General features: G+C 46.9%; 2 protein-coding genes across 2 annotated transcripts in view; one reads left to right on the plus strand and one right to left on the minus strand.

Annotated features, from left to right (window-relative positions):
* Positions 1–14,691, plus strand: part of LOC116957526 (glycine receptor subunit alpha-1-like) — a 28,498-nt gene extending 13,807 nt beyond the window's left edge. The window contains exons 5-10 of the mRNA XM_076056574.1: positions 658–795; positions 2,927–3,141; positions 6,357–6,543; positions 10,169–10,194; positions 10,728–10,730; positions 14,545–14,691. Coding sequence (XP_075912689.1) covers positions 658–795; positions 2,927–3,141; positions 6,357–6,543; positions 10,169–10,194; positions 10,728–10,730; positions 14,545–14,691 — 716 coding nt within the window. The remainder of the gene's footprint in view (positions 1–657; positions 796–2,926; positions 3,142–6,356; positions 6,544–10,168; positions 10,195–10,727; positions 10,731–14,544) is intronic.
* The window catches only part of LOC116957550 (uncharacterized), a 453,026-nt gene that overhangs the window by 245,467 nt on the left and 190,959 nt on the right, over positions 1–16,600 (minus strand). The window lies entirely within an intron of this gene.

Below are 16,600 nucleotides of genomic sequence, written 5' to 3' on the forward strand. Positions count from 1 at the left end.
ACCACTCACCCACCCAACCACTCACCCACTCATCCACCCACCCACTCACCCAATCACTTACTCACCCACCGACTCACCCACCTACTCACCCACCCACCCACCCACTCACTCACCTACCCACCCACTCACCCACCCATCTACCCACCTACCCACTTACTCACCCATATATCCGCTCATTCACCCATCCACCCACCCACACACTCACTCACCCACTCAATTACCCACCCACTGATCCACCACCCTCTCACCTACCCACTCAATCACCCACCCACTGATCCACCCACCCTCTCACCTACCCACTCAATCACCCACCCACTGATCCACCCACTTTCTCACCTACCCACTCATTCACCCACCCACTGATCCACCCACCCTCTCACTCACCCACCCACTGATCCACCCACCCTCTCACCTACCCACTCATTCACCCACCCACTGATCCACCCACCCTCTCACCTACCCACTGATCCACCCACCCTCTCACCTATCCACTCATTCACCCGCCCACTGATCCACCCACCCTCTCACCTACCCACTCATTCACCCACCCACTGATCCACCCACCCTCTCACCTACCCACTCATCCACCCACCCTCTCACCTACCCACTCATTCACCCACCCACCTCTCTGGCCGTGGTGTTTTGTCCCACCCCCAGATGGCTACACCACAGCCGACCTCCTGTTCCAGTGGCTCCCAGCGCACGCGGTGGAGCTCGCCGACGACCTGAGCCTGCCCCAGTTCACCCTCAGCAGCGACATCAAGCTCAGCACGTGCAACAAATACTACGTCAAAGGTAATCGTGGTAGCAGTGACCACGTGCAACAAGTACTACGTCCGACTGAGATGACCGGTAGATGCAGCAGCTGTGGCCTGGCTAGGTGTTGGAGGAGGTCACGGGCCAGACCCAGCAGGTGCCATGCGTTCACTGCTGTGCCCGGGCTCGGTTTCAGGAGGAGGTGACGGGACAGAGTCAGTAGGTGCCATTGGTTGATCGATGGAGATGACTGGCAGATGCCACAGCTGTGCCACCTCCTGAGCCAGGCTAGGTGCAGGAGGAGACAACCCATTCGCATAGACAGCAGCATTCTTTAGGGCCTATTCGCACTACCAGTGTCAGACGAGAGAATGCCAACAAGCGAACAGTACAGGGACAATGCCACTATCCGGTCATTTATAGCTCGGGGTGAGCAGCTACACAATGGGACCTTTTTGTCTAACACTGGGTGAGACAAGGCGCTAAAGAAGGCTCTCTTTGGTGTAGACCAATCAGTTTGAAAAGACAATGCCATCAGTTATAATTATCGGAGCATGTTTGTTTAACACGAAGGCTTTCGCGACCAACATCATCCATAATAGAGGGTTTTTTGGGGGGGGAGTTAGACCGCGTCAATATATAAATTTGCCGTTAAAACTCGCCACCACTCGACACAGCCAACTAGTGAGGGTTGTCACGTAAACAGAACGTGGCTAATTAGTGACCAGCTCAGCACTAACCTCTTCTGTGCTTCAGAGTAAACCCACTATACACGTTTACAGATTCGACTACCCGTGAAGTTTCGCCAGTAATTACAACAACAACCACAACAACAACAACCACAACAACAATCAGTAGTATTGTAAGATAAATCCTCCCTCCTGTTTTGGTCTTATAATGGATAACTGTGGATAATATTGGACACGAAAGCCTGCGTGTCGAACTGAATAATGATTGCGCTAAAAATGTGATTTAAATGTTCATGTTATACAGGGACTCCTCTACTTACGAATATTCGACTTAAGAACTTTCAAGAGATACTAACAAACCTCTCCCGTATGTCGAGTTACATCTGCGTCTACAGATCATGAAGAACCAGTGGCATCTATGTCTACAGATTATACAACTTTTAAAGCCATTCCCCGACTTTAGTGTACATGCCGTCCAACACGTTTGGAATCGATAAGAGTAAAGTATGACGAACAAATCGACTTACGAACAGACCTCTGGAACCTAACTCGTTCATGAGTAGAGGAGTCCCTGTAGCAGTGTAGTGTATAGCAGTTTATAGTGGTGTAGTGTGTAGTAGTGTTGTGAATAGTGTAGTGGATGGTGTAGTGTATGTATGTTTAACTTCTCTCGCACCGTACGTCGTGTGGTCAACGGTCAGACAAGAGGCGGTCTAATTCGTTAATTCGTAAACTTTCCCTGCAAACCCGCTGGTGGTCAACCGGTGAAGAAGTTTGTAAATTAGGCATCACGTAAGTGTCATCACGTAGACGTCACGTAGGGGTCACGTAGGTGTCACGTAGGTGTCACGTAGACGTCACGTAGGTGTCACGTAGGTGTCACGTAGACGTCACGTAGGTGTCACGTAGGTGTCACGTAGACGTCACGTAGGTGTCACGTAGGTGTCACGTAGACGTCACGTAGGTGTCACGTAGGTGTCACGTAGGTGTCACGTAGGTGTCACGTAGACGTCACGTAGGTGTCACGTAGGTGTCACGTAGACGTCACGTAGGTGTCACGTAGACGCCACGTAGACGTCACGTAGGTGTCACGTAGGTGTCACGTAGACGTCACGTAGACGTCACGTAGACGTCACGTAGGTGTCACGTAGACGTCACGTAGACGTCACGTAGGTGTCACGTAGGTGTCACGTAGGTGTCACGTAGACGTCATGTAGGTGTCACGTAGACGTCACATAGGTGTCACTTGGGTGTCACGTGGGTGTCACGTAGGTGTCACGTGGGTGTCACGTGGGTGTCACGTGGGTGTCGCACACTGTACGTGGCGGGGTAAGCGACACGCCGCATTTTGTGACTCGCCTCCCGGGTGTTTCTGAGATGTACCCATGAACACCACCCCCACCCACCCCCCCCCACTCCCCCCTTACCCCCCCACCCCTACCCCCCCCACCCCTACCCCCCCACGTGGCAACTTAACGCAGGGAACTACTCCTGCATCGGCGCCCGCTTCCTGCTCCGCAGGGAGATGGGTTTCTACCTCATCCAGCTCTACACGCCCAGCGTGCTCATCGTCATCATCTCCTGGATGTCCTTCTGGATCGACATGTCCCTGACACCGGCGCGCGTGGGTCTGGGCATCACCACGGTGCTCACCATGACCACGCAGAGCACGGGGTCACGCTCCTCCATGCCCAAGGTGATTGATGGGGCGCGCTTCCTAAATTACAGGGGGTCTCCTCTAGCTTACGAACGGGTTACGTTACAGAAGTCTGTTCGTAAGTCGATGTTGACCGCAAGTCGAACTGTTCGTGAGTGCAGATTTACTGCTGTCGATTCCAGCCATGTTGTACGGCGTGTACATTCAACTTTGGGAATTGCTATCAAGGTTGTATAACATCCTGTAGATGTAGATGACACTGGTTCTTCATGTTCTGTAGATGTAGATGCCACTGGTTCTTCACGTTCTACAGATGTAGATGCCACTGGTTCTTCACGTTCTGTAGATGTAGATGCCACTGGTTCTTCACGTTCTACAGATGTAGATGCCACTGGTTCTTCACGTTCTGTAGAAGTAGATACCACTGGTTCTTCATGTTTTGTAGATGGAGATGCCACTGGTTCTTCATGTTCTGCAGATGTAGATGCCACTGGTTCTTCACGTTCTGCAGATGTAGATGCCACTGGTTCTTCACGTTCTGCAGATATAGATGCCACTGGTTCTTCACGTTCTGCAGATGTAGGTGCCACTGGTTCTTCACGTTTTGCAGATGTAGATGCCACTGGTTCTTCACGTTCTACAGATGTAGATGCCACTGGTTCTTCAGTTCTGCAGATGTAGATGCCACTGGTTCTTCATGTTCTGTAGATGTAGATGCCACTGGTTCTTCACGTTCTGTAGATGTAGATGCCACTGGTTCTTAATGTTCCGTAGATGTAGATGCCGCTGGTTCTTCACGTTCTGTAGATGTAGATGCCACTGGTTCTTAATGTTCTGTAGATGTAGATGCCACTAGTTCTTCATGTTCTGTAGATGTAGATGCCACTGGTTCTTCATGTTCTGTAGATGCCACTGGTTCTTCACGTTTTGTAGATGTAGATGCCACTGGTTCTTAATGTTCTGTAGATGTAGATGCCACTAGTTCTTCATGTTCTGTAGATGTAGATGCCACTGGTTCTTCATGTTCTGTAGATGCCACTGGTTCTTCACGTTTTGTAGATGTACAATGACTGATGGTGATAATGATGGTGGTGATAATGATGATGATATTATGATGCAGTGGATGGTAACGTGACTGATTATGATGGTGATGATGATGATGATGTGGTGGATAGTACCATCACTGCTGATGGTGATGATGATGATGGTGTTTATGTTATGATGCCTTAGATGGTACCATGACTGATGGTGATCATGATGGTGATGATGATGATGCTGGTGATGATGATTGTGATGATGGTTATGATGTTGGTTATGATAATGATGATGGTGGTGATGGTAATGGTGATGATGATGGTTATTATGGTAATGATGATTGTGATGATCATGGTGGTGATGATGATTGTGGTGATGATGATGGTGATGATTGTGTTGATCATGGTGATGATGGTTATGATGGTGAGAATGGTGATGGTTATGATAGTGATGGTGAGGATGATGATGGTTATGATGGTGATGGTGAGGATGATGATGGTTATGATGGAGAGGATGATGATGGTTATGATGGTGATGGTGAGGATGATGATGGTTATTATGGTAATGATGATTGTGATGATCATGGTGGTGATGATGATTGTGGTGATGATGATGGTGATGATTGTGTTGATCATGGTGATGATGGTTATGATGGTGAGAATGGTGATGGTTATGATAGTGATGGTGAGGATGATGATGGTTATGATGGTGAGGATGATGATGGTTATGATGGAGAGGATGATGATGGTTATGATGGTGATGGTGAGGATGATGATGGTTATGATGGTGATGGAGAGGATGAAGATGGTTATATTGGTGATGGTGAGGATGATGATGGTTATGATGGTGATGGTGAGGTTGATGATGGTTATGATGGTGATGGTGAGGATGAAGATGGTTATGATGGTGATGGTGTGGATGATGATGGTTATGATGGTGATGGTGAGGATGATGATGGTTATGATGGTGATGGTGAGGATGATGATGGTTATGATGGTGATGGTGAGGATGAAGATGGTTATGATGGTGATGGTGAGGATGAAGATGGTTATGATGGTGATGGTGAGGATGATGATGGTTATGATGGTGATGGTGAGGATGATGATGGTTATGATGGTGATGGAGAGGATGAAGATGGTTATGATGATGATGGTGAGGATGATGATGGTTATGATGGTGATGGTGAGGATGATGATGGTGATGGTGAGGATGATGATGGTTATGTTGGTGATGGTGAGGATGATGATGGTTATGATGGTGATGGTGAGGATGATGATGGTTATGTTGGTGATGGAGAGGATGATGATGGTGATGGTGATGATGAGGATGGTTATGATGGTGATGATGAGGATGATGATGGTTATGATGGTGATGGTGAGGATGATGATGGTTATGATGGTGAGGATGATGATGGTTATGATGGTGATGGTGAGGATGATGATGGTTATGTTGGTGATGGAGAGGATGATGGTGGTTATGATGGTGATGGTGAGGATGATGATGGTTATGATGGTGATGGAGAGGATGATGATGGTTATGATGGTGATGGAGAGGATGAGGATGATGATGGTTATGTTGGTGATGGTGAGGATGATGATGGTTATGATGGTGATGGTGAGGATGATGGTGGTTATGATGGAGAGGATGAAGATGGTTATGATGGTGATGGTGAGGATGATGATGGTTATGATGGTGATGGAGAGGATGATGATGGTTATGATGGTGATGGTGATGATGAGGATGGTTATGATGGTGAGGATGATGATGGTTATGATGGTGATGGTGAGGATGATGATGGTTATGATGGTGATGGTGAGGATGATGATGGTTATGATGGTGATGGTGAGGATGATGATGGTTATGTTGGTGATGGAGAGGATGATGATGGTTATGATGGTGATTGTGAGGATGATGATGGTTATGATGGTGATGGAGAGGATGATGATGGTTATGATGGTGATGGAGAGGATGAGGATGATGATGGTTATGATGGTGATGGTGAGGATGATGATGGTTATGATGGAGAGGATGAAGATGGTTATGCTGGTGATGGTGAGGATGATGATGGTTATGATGGAGAAGATGATGATGATGGTTATGGTGGTGATGATGAGGATGGTTATGTTGGTGATGGAGAGGATGATGATGGTTATGATGGTGATGGTGAGGATGATGATGGTTATGCTGGCGATGGTGATGTGCTCCCTGGGTGAGTGCAGCTCTCCTACATCAACGCCATGGACGTGTGGATGACCGCGTGCCTCATCTTCGTCTTCGCCGCCCTCTTCGAGTTCGTGCTGGTCATCATGACGTCAGGGACCTTCAGCATCTTCAACCAGCACGCTCCGCCCTCCTACCAGGTACACCCCCCACGTGATCAAAATCATCGTCTTCATCATCGTCGTCGTCATCGTCATTATCATCGTCATCATCATCGTCATCATCATCATCATCGTGGTTATCATCGTTGTCGTCATCGTCATTATCATCTTTGTCGTAATCGTCGTCGTCATCGTCATTATCATTATCGTCCTCATCATGGTCATCATCATCATCATTGTTATCGTCGTCATCATCGTCATCATCATTGTCATCATCGTCATGATCATCATCATCATCATCGTAGTTATCATCGTCGTCGTCATCTTCGTCATCATCATCTTCATCGTCATCATTATCATCGTCATCATCATTGTCATATTCGTCGTCGTCATCTTCATCATCATCATCGTCATCATCGTCGTCATCATCGTTGTCATCATCATCATCGTCATCATACTCATCGTCGTCGTCATCGTCATCATCATCGTAAATTATCATCATCGTCATTTTTATCATCATCATCATCACATTATCTCGCCGTCATCATCATCATCATCCAGGCGTTGGTGGCTACAACAGCACGTGGCTGCCTGCGATCGAGCGACGAGGGTTGGTGGGTCACACACAGACAGAGAAGATGCTGCTGCTGTTGTGACATCACGTGACAGGTGCCGTGATGTCATTCTCTCGATTCCTTCCGTGTCCCCCTTCTCCCACTGTGCCCAATCTCGCCTTGGATCTTTCTCCCTCCTTGAAGCCCGAAAAAATCAGCGATGCACATAGACTCAGCACTGTACCATAGACTCAACACTGTGCCATAGACTCAGCACTGTACCATAGACTCAACACTTCACCATAGACTCAGCACAGCCCATAGACTCAACACTGTACCATAGACTCAACACTTCACCATAGACTCAGCACTGCCACCCATAGACTCAACACTGCACCATAGACTCAACACTGCACCATAGACTCAACACTTCACCATAGACTCAACACCGCACCATAGACTCAACACTGCACCATAGACTCAAACACTGCACCAAAGACTCAACACTGCACCATATATTCAACACTGCACCATAGACTCAACACTGCACCATAGACTCAACACTGCACCATAGACTCAACACTTCACCATAGACTCAACACTGCACCATAGACTCAACACTGCACCATAGACTCAACACTGTACCATAGACTCAACACTGCACCATAGACTCAACACTGTACCATAGACTCAACACTGCACCATAGACTCAACACTGCACCATAGACTCAACACTGCACCATAGAATCAACACTGTACCATAGACTCAACACTGACACCCATAGACTCAACACTGCACCATAGACTCAACACTGCACCAAAGACTCAACACTGCACCATAGACTCAACACTGCACCATAGACTCAACACTTCACCATAGACTCAACACTGCACCATAGACTCAACACTGCACCATAGACTCAACACTGTACCATAGACTCAACACTGCACCATAGACTCAACACTGCACCATATATTCAACACTGCACCATAGACTCAACACTGCACCATAGACTCAACACTGCACCATAGACTCAACACTGTACCATAGACTCACCACTGCACCATTGACTCACCACTGCACCATAGACTCAACACTGTACCATAGACTCAACACTTCACCATAGACTCACCACTGCACCATAGACTCAACACTGTACCATAGACTCAACACTTCACCATAGACTCAACACTGCACCATAGACTCAACACTGCACCATAGACTCAGCACTGCACCATAGACTCAACACTGCACCATAGACTCAGCACTGCACCATAGACTCAACACTGTACCATAGACTCAACACTTCACCATAGACTCAACACTGCACCATTGACTTACCACTGCACCATAGACTCAACACTGCACCATAGACTCAACACTGCACCATAGACTCAACACTGCACCATAGACTCAACACTGCACCGTAGACTCAACACTGCACCATAGACTCAACAATGCACCATAGACTCAACACTGCCCATAGACTCAACACTGCACCATAGACTCAACACTGTACCATAGACTCAACTCTGCACCATAGACTCAATGCTGCCCATAGACTCAACACTGTACCATAGACTCAACACTGCCACCCATAGACTCAACACTGCCCATAGACTCAACACTGCCCATAGACTAAATTCTGCCCATAGACTCACAATGCCCATTGGCTCAACACTGCCCATAGACTCAACACTGCACCATAGACTCAACACTTTACCATAGACTCAACACTGCACCATAGACTCAACACTGTACCATAGACTCAACACTGCCACCCATAGACTCAACACTGCCCATAGACTCAACACTGCACCATAGACTCAACATTGCACCATAGAATGAACACGGGCGTAGACTCAACACTGCCCATAGTCCTAACACCGCACCATCGACTCACCACTACACCATAGAATTAACACTGCACCATAGATTAAACACTTCCAATAGACTCAACATTGCGCCATAGACTCAACACTACCCATAGACTCAACACTTCCCTTAGACTCAACACTACACCATAGACTCAACACTGCACCATAGACTCAACACTTCCCTTAGACTCAACACTACACCATAGACTCAACACTGCACCATAGACCCAACACTGCACCATAGACTCAACACTGCCCATAGACACAACACTGCACCATAGACTCAACACTACACCATAGACCCAACACTGCACCATAGACTCAACACTGCCCATAAACTCAACACTACACCATAGACTCAACACTGCACCATAGACTCAACACTGCACCGTAGACCCAACACTGCACCATAAACTCAACACTGCACCATAGACTCAACACTGCACCATAGACCCAGCACTGCACCATAGACTCAACACTGCCCTTATACTCAACACTGCACCATAGACTCAACACTGCCCATGGACTCAACACTGCGCCATAGACTCAACACTGCTCATAGACTCAACACTACACCATAGACTCAACACTGCCCATAGACTCAACACTGCACCATTGACTCAACACTGCTCATAGACTCAACACTACACCATCGACTCAACACTACACCATAGACTCAATGCTGCACATAGACTCAACACCACACGATAGACTCAACACTGCACCATAGGTTTTGATTTAAAGCTTTGGTGACTGCAGGAATTCATATTGTTGGTTCTTTCGGTAAAGTCACCACGTAGAAGGGAAACAATAAAATAATAAAAATATAAAACAACAAAATTCGCACGACGTTTCGACTGCAACACAAGCAATCATCATCAGGTGTGAAAACCTCCTCCTCCTCCTCTTTTCAGCCAATTAATGATGAGCGTGCTTCTTGTTACAATGATTATTACTATTATTGCTGTACACGTGGGATAACACCAGGGTTTTCCTGAGATCACTCTCGCCGTGCATGCGCGGGCAACACTCTCTCACCACCTAGATGGAACAGATGGAGATTAGTCCACGCACTCTGTCGTACCGACTTCGAGCTGGCAGAGCCAGGGGGTACAACTCCTCGTCGACACTCACCCACGGGTAGAAGGGAGTTTCACAACCTCATCCGTGTGTGATCCACCATCCCTCACCGCCGACGATGATGATGATGATGATGGTGATTGTAATGATTGCTTTGTCCGCTTCCCTACCGTTGTCTGTCAAAGGCCGACGTCCCAGGGATGAAGAGTGGAGTTTCTGACACGGTACAGTGCAACACTAACACAAAGTTCCCCCGTATAGTCCACAACAGGCTGTCGGGCCAAGTGCTGTGAGTGAGTAGCGAGTAGCGGCCCCTATGACGGCCGGGATGGCACACGAGGCGGTGGGTGGCCAGCAACACGTCCACCCGGCCGCTTTTGTCATCCCTAGTGCCGATGATTTCGACACACGGCACCGTGTAGCCATTTGAGGCTGAGTCGACCTAGGGGGAGGGAGGCCCAGGACAGGTTCAGATAATCGTCACCGACGGTGTTGGTGGGCTGGAATCGGGAATTGAACTCGGCTCTCTGTCGAGTTTCGTAGGGCAGTGCTAACCGCAGCGCCACCACTCAACCCCCCTCCACCCAGTTCTCTCTCCGTGCGCGCTGCAGTGTAAATGGGTTCACCACAGTACGTTGATCGGTAGGTCACGTGTGGTGGTGGTGGTGGTGATGGTGGTGGTGGAGGAGGAGGAGTGAGTAGTAAATTGCGGTCAACTGATCTAAAATGAATACGGGTGCTTTATCCAATGTCACAGGAGGTGGGTTCAGATGTCCATATGCCAAATAGACGACACGCAGCTGCGATCACCAGAAGGGATCGTCAAGTCTGCATTAACCACACGTGCATCTCCGGTCTGACATTGGAGGCCATAGGGGAGGCCTGTAACTCTGGTGTAGGCCAGTCGGTTCCAAGGACAATGCGTAACAAGGCGTGTTCGTCAGGCATTGTCCTTGTACTGGTCGCCTGTTGGCGTTGTTCTCCGGTCTAACGCCGGTGGTGGCACAAGGCCATGGAGCAGCAGGCTATAGGCTCTGGTGTAGGCCGATACGTTCCGAGGACAATGCGTAACACAAATATTAAATCAGTGTCTGTTTTGTACATTTCACTAAAAGCACGATGTGTGGTTAATGCTGACTGATGCCTTGTAGTGAAACTATCTGTGTGGGGAGCGGTAGTGTAGTAGCAGCTTCGAGACCTGAATTCAATTCCCGCTCACAGCCACCAACGCCAGTGACGATTATCTGAACCGGTCCTGCAGGGCCTCTTCCCCAAGGTCGACTCAGCCTCAAACGAGCACCTGGTGCGGTGGTGTGTAGTAAACATCGCCACTGGGGAGATGAAGGCGGCCGGGCATGCCACAGTGCCGGCCTTCATAGGTTGTATTCGTTGACAGCACTTGCCCCCAACATCCTGTTAAGGCTATATGGGGGATCTTTGTCTATTTGGTGTTTGTTGGGCGTCTGCTGAGTCGACCTTGAAAAAAAAATTCTTAGCTCGATAGGCGTCACTCGGGAAATCGACTCCCGAGTCTTCTGATTCTGAACATTTTAACACACCTCCTGTATTCTTGCCGGAATAAGATGGGTAAATCCATAACAGAGGTTTTTTTGGTTAAATATACAACGTGTTTTGATTTAAAGCTTTCGTGACTGCAGTAATTCACATTCTTAGTTCTTTTGGTAAAGTCACGTTGAAGGGAAACAACTAAATAATTGTTTTATATATATTTTATTATTTTGTTGTTTCCCTTCAACGTGACTTTACCGAAAGAACTAAGAATATACAATGTGTTGTTAAACCCACCACCGCCCCGACATGGCCAATTATCAAAGTGTGTTAATTCGTTACTCGTTCAGCACTAACCGGTGTGTGTGTGTGTGTATTGGGGAGTAAACCCGCTACAGCATTTACACAATTCGAGAAACAGTGACGTTTCGCCGGTGATTACAACAACAACAACAACCAGCATCATCAGGCAACAGCCAACTCTGGCTGTCGCGATCTAACTCAAAAAAAGCCTCATCGATAATATTGGCTGTGAAAACAGTTTCTTCCCATCTGCTGCTGGCCTGTTAAACAAGGCCAAGGGCTAACACTGTTTTTTAACATTTGATCTACATAACGACACCTTGCCGATATTAACTATGTTACCCTATTTGTATTTTTTATTTTTAAATTATATCTTAAAGCTATTTTATATTCGATATTTATTTAATTTTATATACTTCAGCCCCTTGGTGTTAGACTTTTAACCCTTATTATAGTAAGACTTGTTTAAAACTTATTTAAGATTTTAGATTCCTATATGTTGAATGTATGCACCATCCTGCCAAAGTAAATTCCGTGTCGGTGTGAACTTACATGGCGAATAAAACCCTTTCTGATTCTGATTCTGAAAGCCTCCTATGGCTACGGGTTGAGATGGGTAAAGCCTACTCCTCTTGTCACCACGTCGCTAAGTCGTACCGGCATAATAGGTCCTAAACATGTTTGGGTTTAGTAATAGGTTTTACCCTTTAAACTGGCACAAAAACTGACACCTTTATTCAAGGCATCATGTTTGCAATAACCACAACACAAGCAGTCAAAAACCTATTACTATATCTTGTTACTGGCAAAGGAGGTCTCATAATGTAAATGCTCACCCCGAGCCCTCAATACTCTGATAGTGCGCTGTTTTTGAGTTGTACGCCTTTTGGCGTCTTCTGGTCCAACACCAATGTGTGAGACTAGGCTCTAAGAAAAGCCGTCTCTGGTGTGGACCAATCAAATTCAAGGACAGTGCCAATATTATTATCAGAGTTGTCTCTTTTGTTTGCATTTTGACTGCTTGTGTTGTGGTCATTGCAAACATGATGCCTTGAATAAAGGTGTCAGTTTTTGTGCCAGTTAAAAGGGTAAAACCTATTACTATATCTTGTTACTGGCAAAGGAGGTCTCATAATGTTTGTGTTTGTTGGGGGTAACTGCCATATCTTTCCAATGTGGACCGGCCAACGTGGAAGAAGAGACCAACACTAAAAAATACCCACTTCATTCGAGGGGGGGGAGGAGGAGGAAGGGGGGAGAGGGGGTAAGAGAGTGGTGTGTTCCTCTTTCGAGAGGGCTCCTTCCTCCGGCTTGGAGGATGCACTTTGATGGCTAGGCCTCGCCTGGTATGCAGAAGGTTGTAAATTTGATCCTGACCCTGATGACGCCTGCTGCTGTATATTTGGAGCTTTCATGTTATCTCCCTCACCTGGTACGCAGGAGGTCGCTGGTTCGATCCTGACCCTTATGCGTTTACATTTGGGGTTTGCACGTCCTTCTCTCTCTCTCTCTCTCCGTGGTTCGCGTGGATTTGTCTCCGGGTCCTCCGTTTTTTTTGTGTTCCCACCTCCACATTTATGATCAACGGGTCATGCGTTCAGAGCATTTGGCTGCCGTTGTAGAATTCCCATGTGACGATGATGACAAGCCACCACTTCGTCGTTGAGCGACCTGTAATTTGTGGTAAGTTAATACCTCAGTGGGCTTTGCCTGGTAGGATGCTAGTTGCGAGCTTGCACAGATTTACATTGTATGCCAATTCCTTTGTCAAGGCGTCTTTTCTGTTCGCCCACTCACGGCTTAAAGGAGGCGACCTGCGCTTGACTTTTTTCACTCCAACGCTGTCCTCTGGACAGGTTGGTTCCTTCACCTGATGAAGGCCACTTGTGTTGTGGCCGAAACGTCGTGATTTTTGTTGTTTTATTTTTTACCTACGTGACTTTACCGAATAGAACCAAAGAGTATGGATCCTTGCAGTCACGAAAGCTTCAAATCTAGAAAGGTTGGGGATTGTTTGGTTGTATTTGTAACGTGTTTGGGTGATTTCTTTACTTTTCATGCACCTTGCACTCCTATTGTGTTTTTGTATTTGTTGCTGTAACGTTCTTACCCCATGCCCCTTCTGGACATCTGTGATGAAAGACCTTGATAGCTCATCAGATTCTGCCAATATACATAATGAATAACACGTAGGATTTTTTTATCGACCAATATCATCCATAATAGAGGTTTTTTTTTGGGTTAGATCCCGTAAATATATACATTTGTCGTTAAAACCCGCCACCACCCGACACAGCCAACTAGCCACACATCTGGCTGTCGCCTGATGAAGCTAGTTGTAATTACTGGTGAAACGTCGTACTCAGATTGTAAATGTTGTGGCTTGGCTCTCCAAATCACCGACGTGCTGTACTAGTGACGAATTGGCACGTTCTGTTTACGTGACAACCCTTACTAGTTGGCTGTGTCCGGTAGTGGCGTGTTTTAGACGACACATTTATATATTTACACGACCTAACCCAAAAGAAAACCCTCTATTGTACATAATGATTCTGATTCTGCTGATTCTGCTTCACCTGGCAAAAATAAACAATAGTTTTAGTTGAGGGATGGTTCTCCTTCCGCTGCCAGTGACGGGAGCGAGGGAGCCATTGCAGGAGCGGCGCCATTTTGTTCTAGCTGCACGTGGCGTGGGCGCCGCCATTTTGTTTTGTTGCACGTGCCAGGGGTGCCGCCATTTTGTTTTATGTTGCACGTGGCAGGGGCGTGCTGGCGAGGAGCCGTCCTGCGAGGAGGCGATGCGGCGTGCCCGCGCCATTGACAAGGGCTCCCGCCTCCTCTTCCCCATCGCCTTCATGCTCTTCAATACCATCTACTGGGTTGTCTACCTCGCCGTCATTAGCCCATAGTTGTTGTCGTCATGGTGTGGGTGTGGGATTGTTGTTGTGGTTGTTGTTGTCTTGGTGTGGTCTGGGACTGTTGTTGTTGTTGTTGTCATGGTGTGGTGGTGGGACTGTTGTCGTGGTTTGTGGTCTGGGGACTGTTGTTGTTGTCTTAGAGTGGGTCTACTGGGTTGTCGACCTGGCCGTGAGGAGCCCCAAGTTGTTGTTGTCATAGTGTGGGTGTGTTGGTTTGGGACTGTTGTTGTTGTTGTTGTCTTGGTGTGGGGTCTGGGACTGTTGTTGTCGTCTTGGTGTGGTCTGGGACTGTTGTTGTTGTCTTGGTATAGTCTGGGATTCTTGTTGTTGTTGTTGTTGTTGTCTTGGTGTGGTCTGGGACTGTTGTTGTTGTTGTCTTGGTGTGGTCTGTGATTGTTGTTGTTGTTGTGGTCTGGGACTGTTGTTGTTGTCTTGGTGTGGTCTGGGACTGTTGTTGTTGTTGTCTTGGTGTGGTCTGGGACTGTTGTTGTTGTTGTCTTGGTGTGGTCTGTGATTGTTGTTGTTGTCTTCATGTGGTCTGTGATTGTTGTTGTTGCATTGCTGCATTTCTCTAAGAGTGAATTTGTCGGGAATTGATGTACATGCTTTATATACTTATTTAGTTTAGTGACAGGCTTACTTTTTCTGCGCTGTAACAGTGCTCGCGTTCCGTGTTATAATAACGGTGCTTGTTACGTGTTATAACAGTGTGTACGCATTCTATGTTATAACGGTGTGCTTGTTACGTGTTATAACAATGTGTGCTTTCCATGTACTAAGTGCGTGTGCGTTCCGCGTCATTACGGTGTGTGTGTGTGTTCCACGTTATAATAACGGTGTGTGTGTGTTCCACGCTATAATAACGGTGTGTGTGTGTTCCACGTTATAATAACGGTGTGTGTGTGTTCCACGTTATAATAACGGTGTGTGTGTGTTCCACGCTATAATAACGGTGTGTGTGTGTTCCACTCTATAATAACGATGTGTGTGTTCCACGTTATAATAACGGTGAGTGTGTGTTCCACGTTATAATAACGGTGTGTTTGTGTTCCACGCTATAATAATGGTGTGTGTGTTCCACGTTATAATAACGGTGTGTGTGTGTTCCACGTTATAATAACGGTGTGTGTGTGTTCCACGCTATAATAACGGTGTGTGTGTGTTCCACGTTATAATAACGGTGTGTGTGTGTTCCACGCTATAATAACGGTGTGTGTGTGTTCCACGCTATAATAACGGTGTGTGTGTGTTCCACGCTATAATAACGGTGTGTGTGTGTTCCACGTTATAATAACGGTGTGTGTGTGTTCCACGCTATAATAACGGTGTGTGTGTGTTCCACGCTATAATAACGGTGTGTGTGTGTTCCACGTTATAATAACGGTGTGTGTGTGTTCCACGCTATAATAACGGTGTGTGTGTGTTCCACGCTATAATAACGGTGTGTGTGTGTTCCACGCTATAATAACGGTGTGTGTGTGTTCCACGCTATAATAACGGTGTGTGTGTGTTCCACGTTATAATAATGGTGTGTGTGTGTTCCACGCTATAATAACGGTGTGTGTGTGTTCCACGTTATAATAACGGTGTGTGTGTGTGTTCCACGTTATAATAACGGTGTGTGTGTGTTCCACGTTATAATAACGGTGTGTGTGTGTTCCACTCTATAATAACGGTGTGTGTGTGTTCCACTCTATAATAACGGTGTGTGTGTGTTCCACGTTATAATAACGGTGTGTGTGTGTGTTCCACGTTATAATAACGGTGTGTGTGTGTTCCACTCTATAATAACGGTGTGTGTGTGTTCCACTCTATAATAACGGTGTGTGTGTGTTCCACGTTATAATAACGGTGTGTGTGTGTTCCACGTTATAATAACGGTGTGTGTGTTCCACGCTAC

This window comes from Petromyzon marinus, chromosome 76, assembly GCF_048934315.1.
Source record: "Petromyzon marinus isolate PM22_M1 ecotype Great Lakes invasive population chromosome 76, UKy_Petmar_22M1.pri1.0, whole genome shotgun sequence".
Lineage (NCBI taxonomy): Eukaryota > Metazoa > Chordata > Hyperoartia > Petromyzontiformes > Petromyzontidae > Petromyzon > Petromyzon marinus.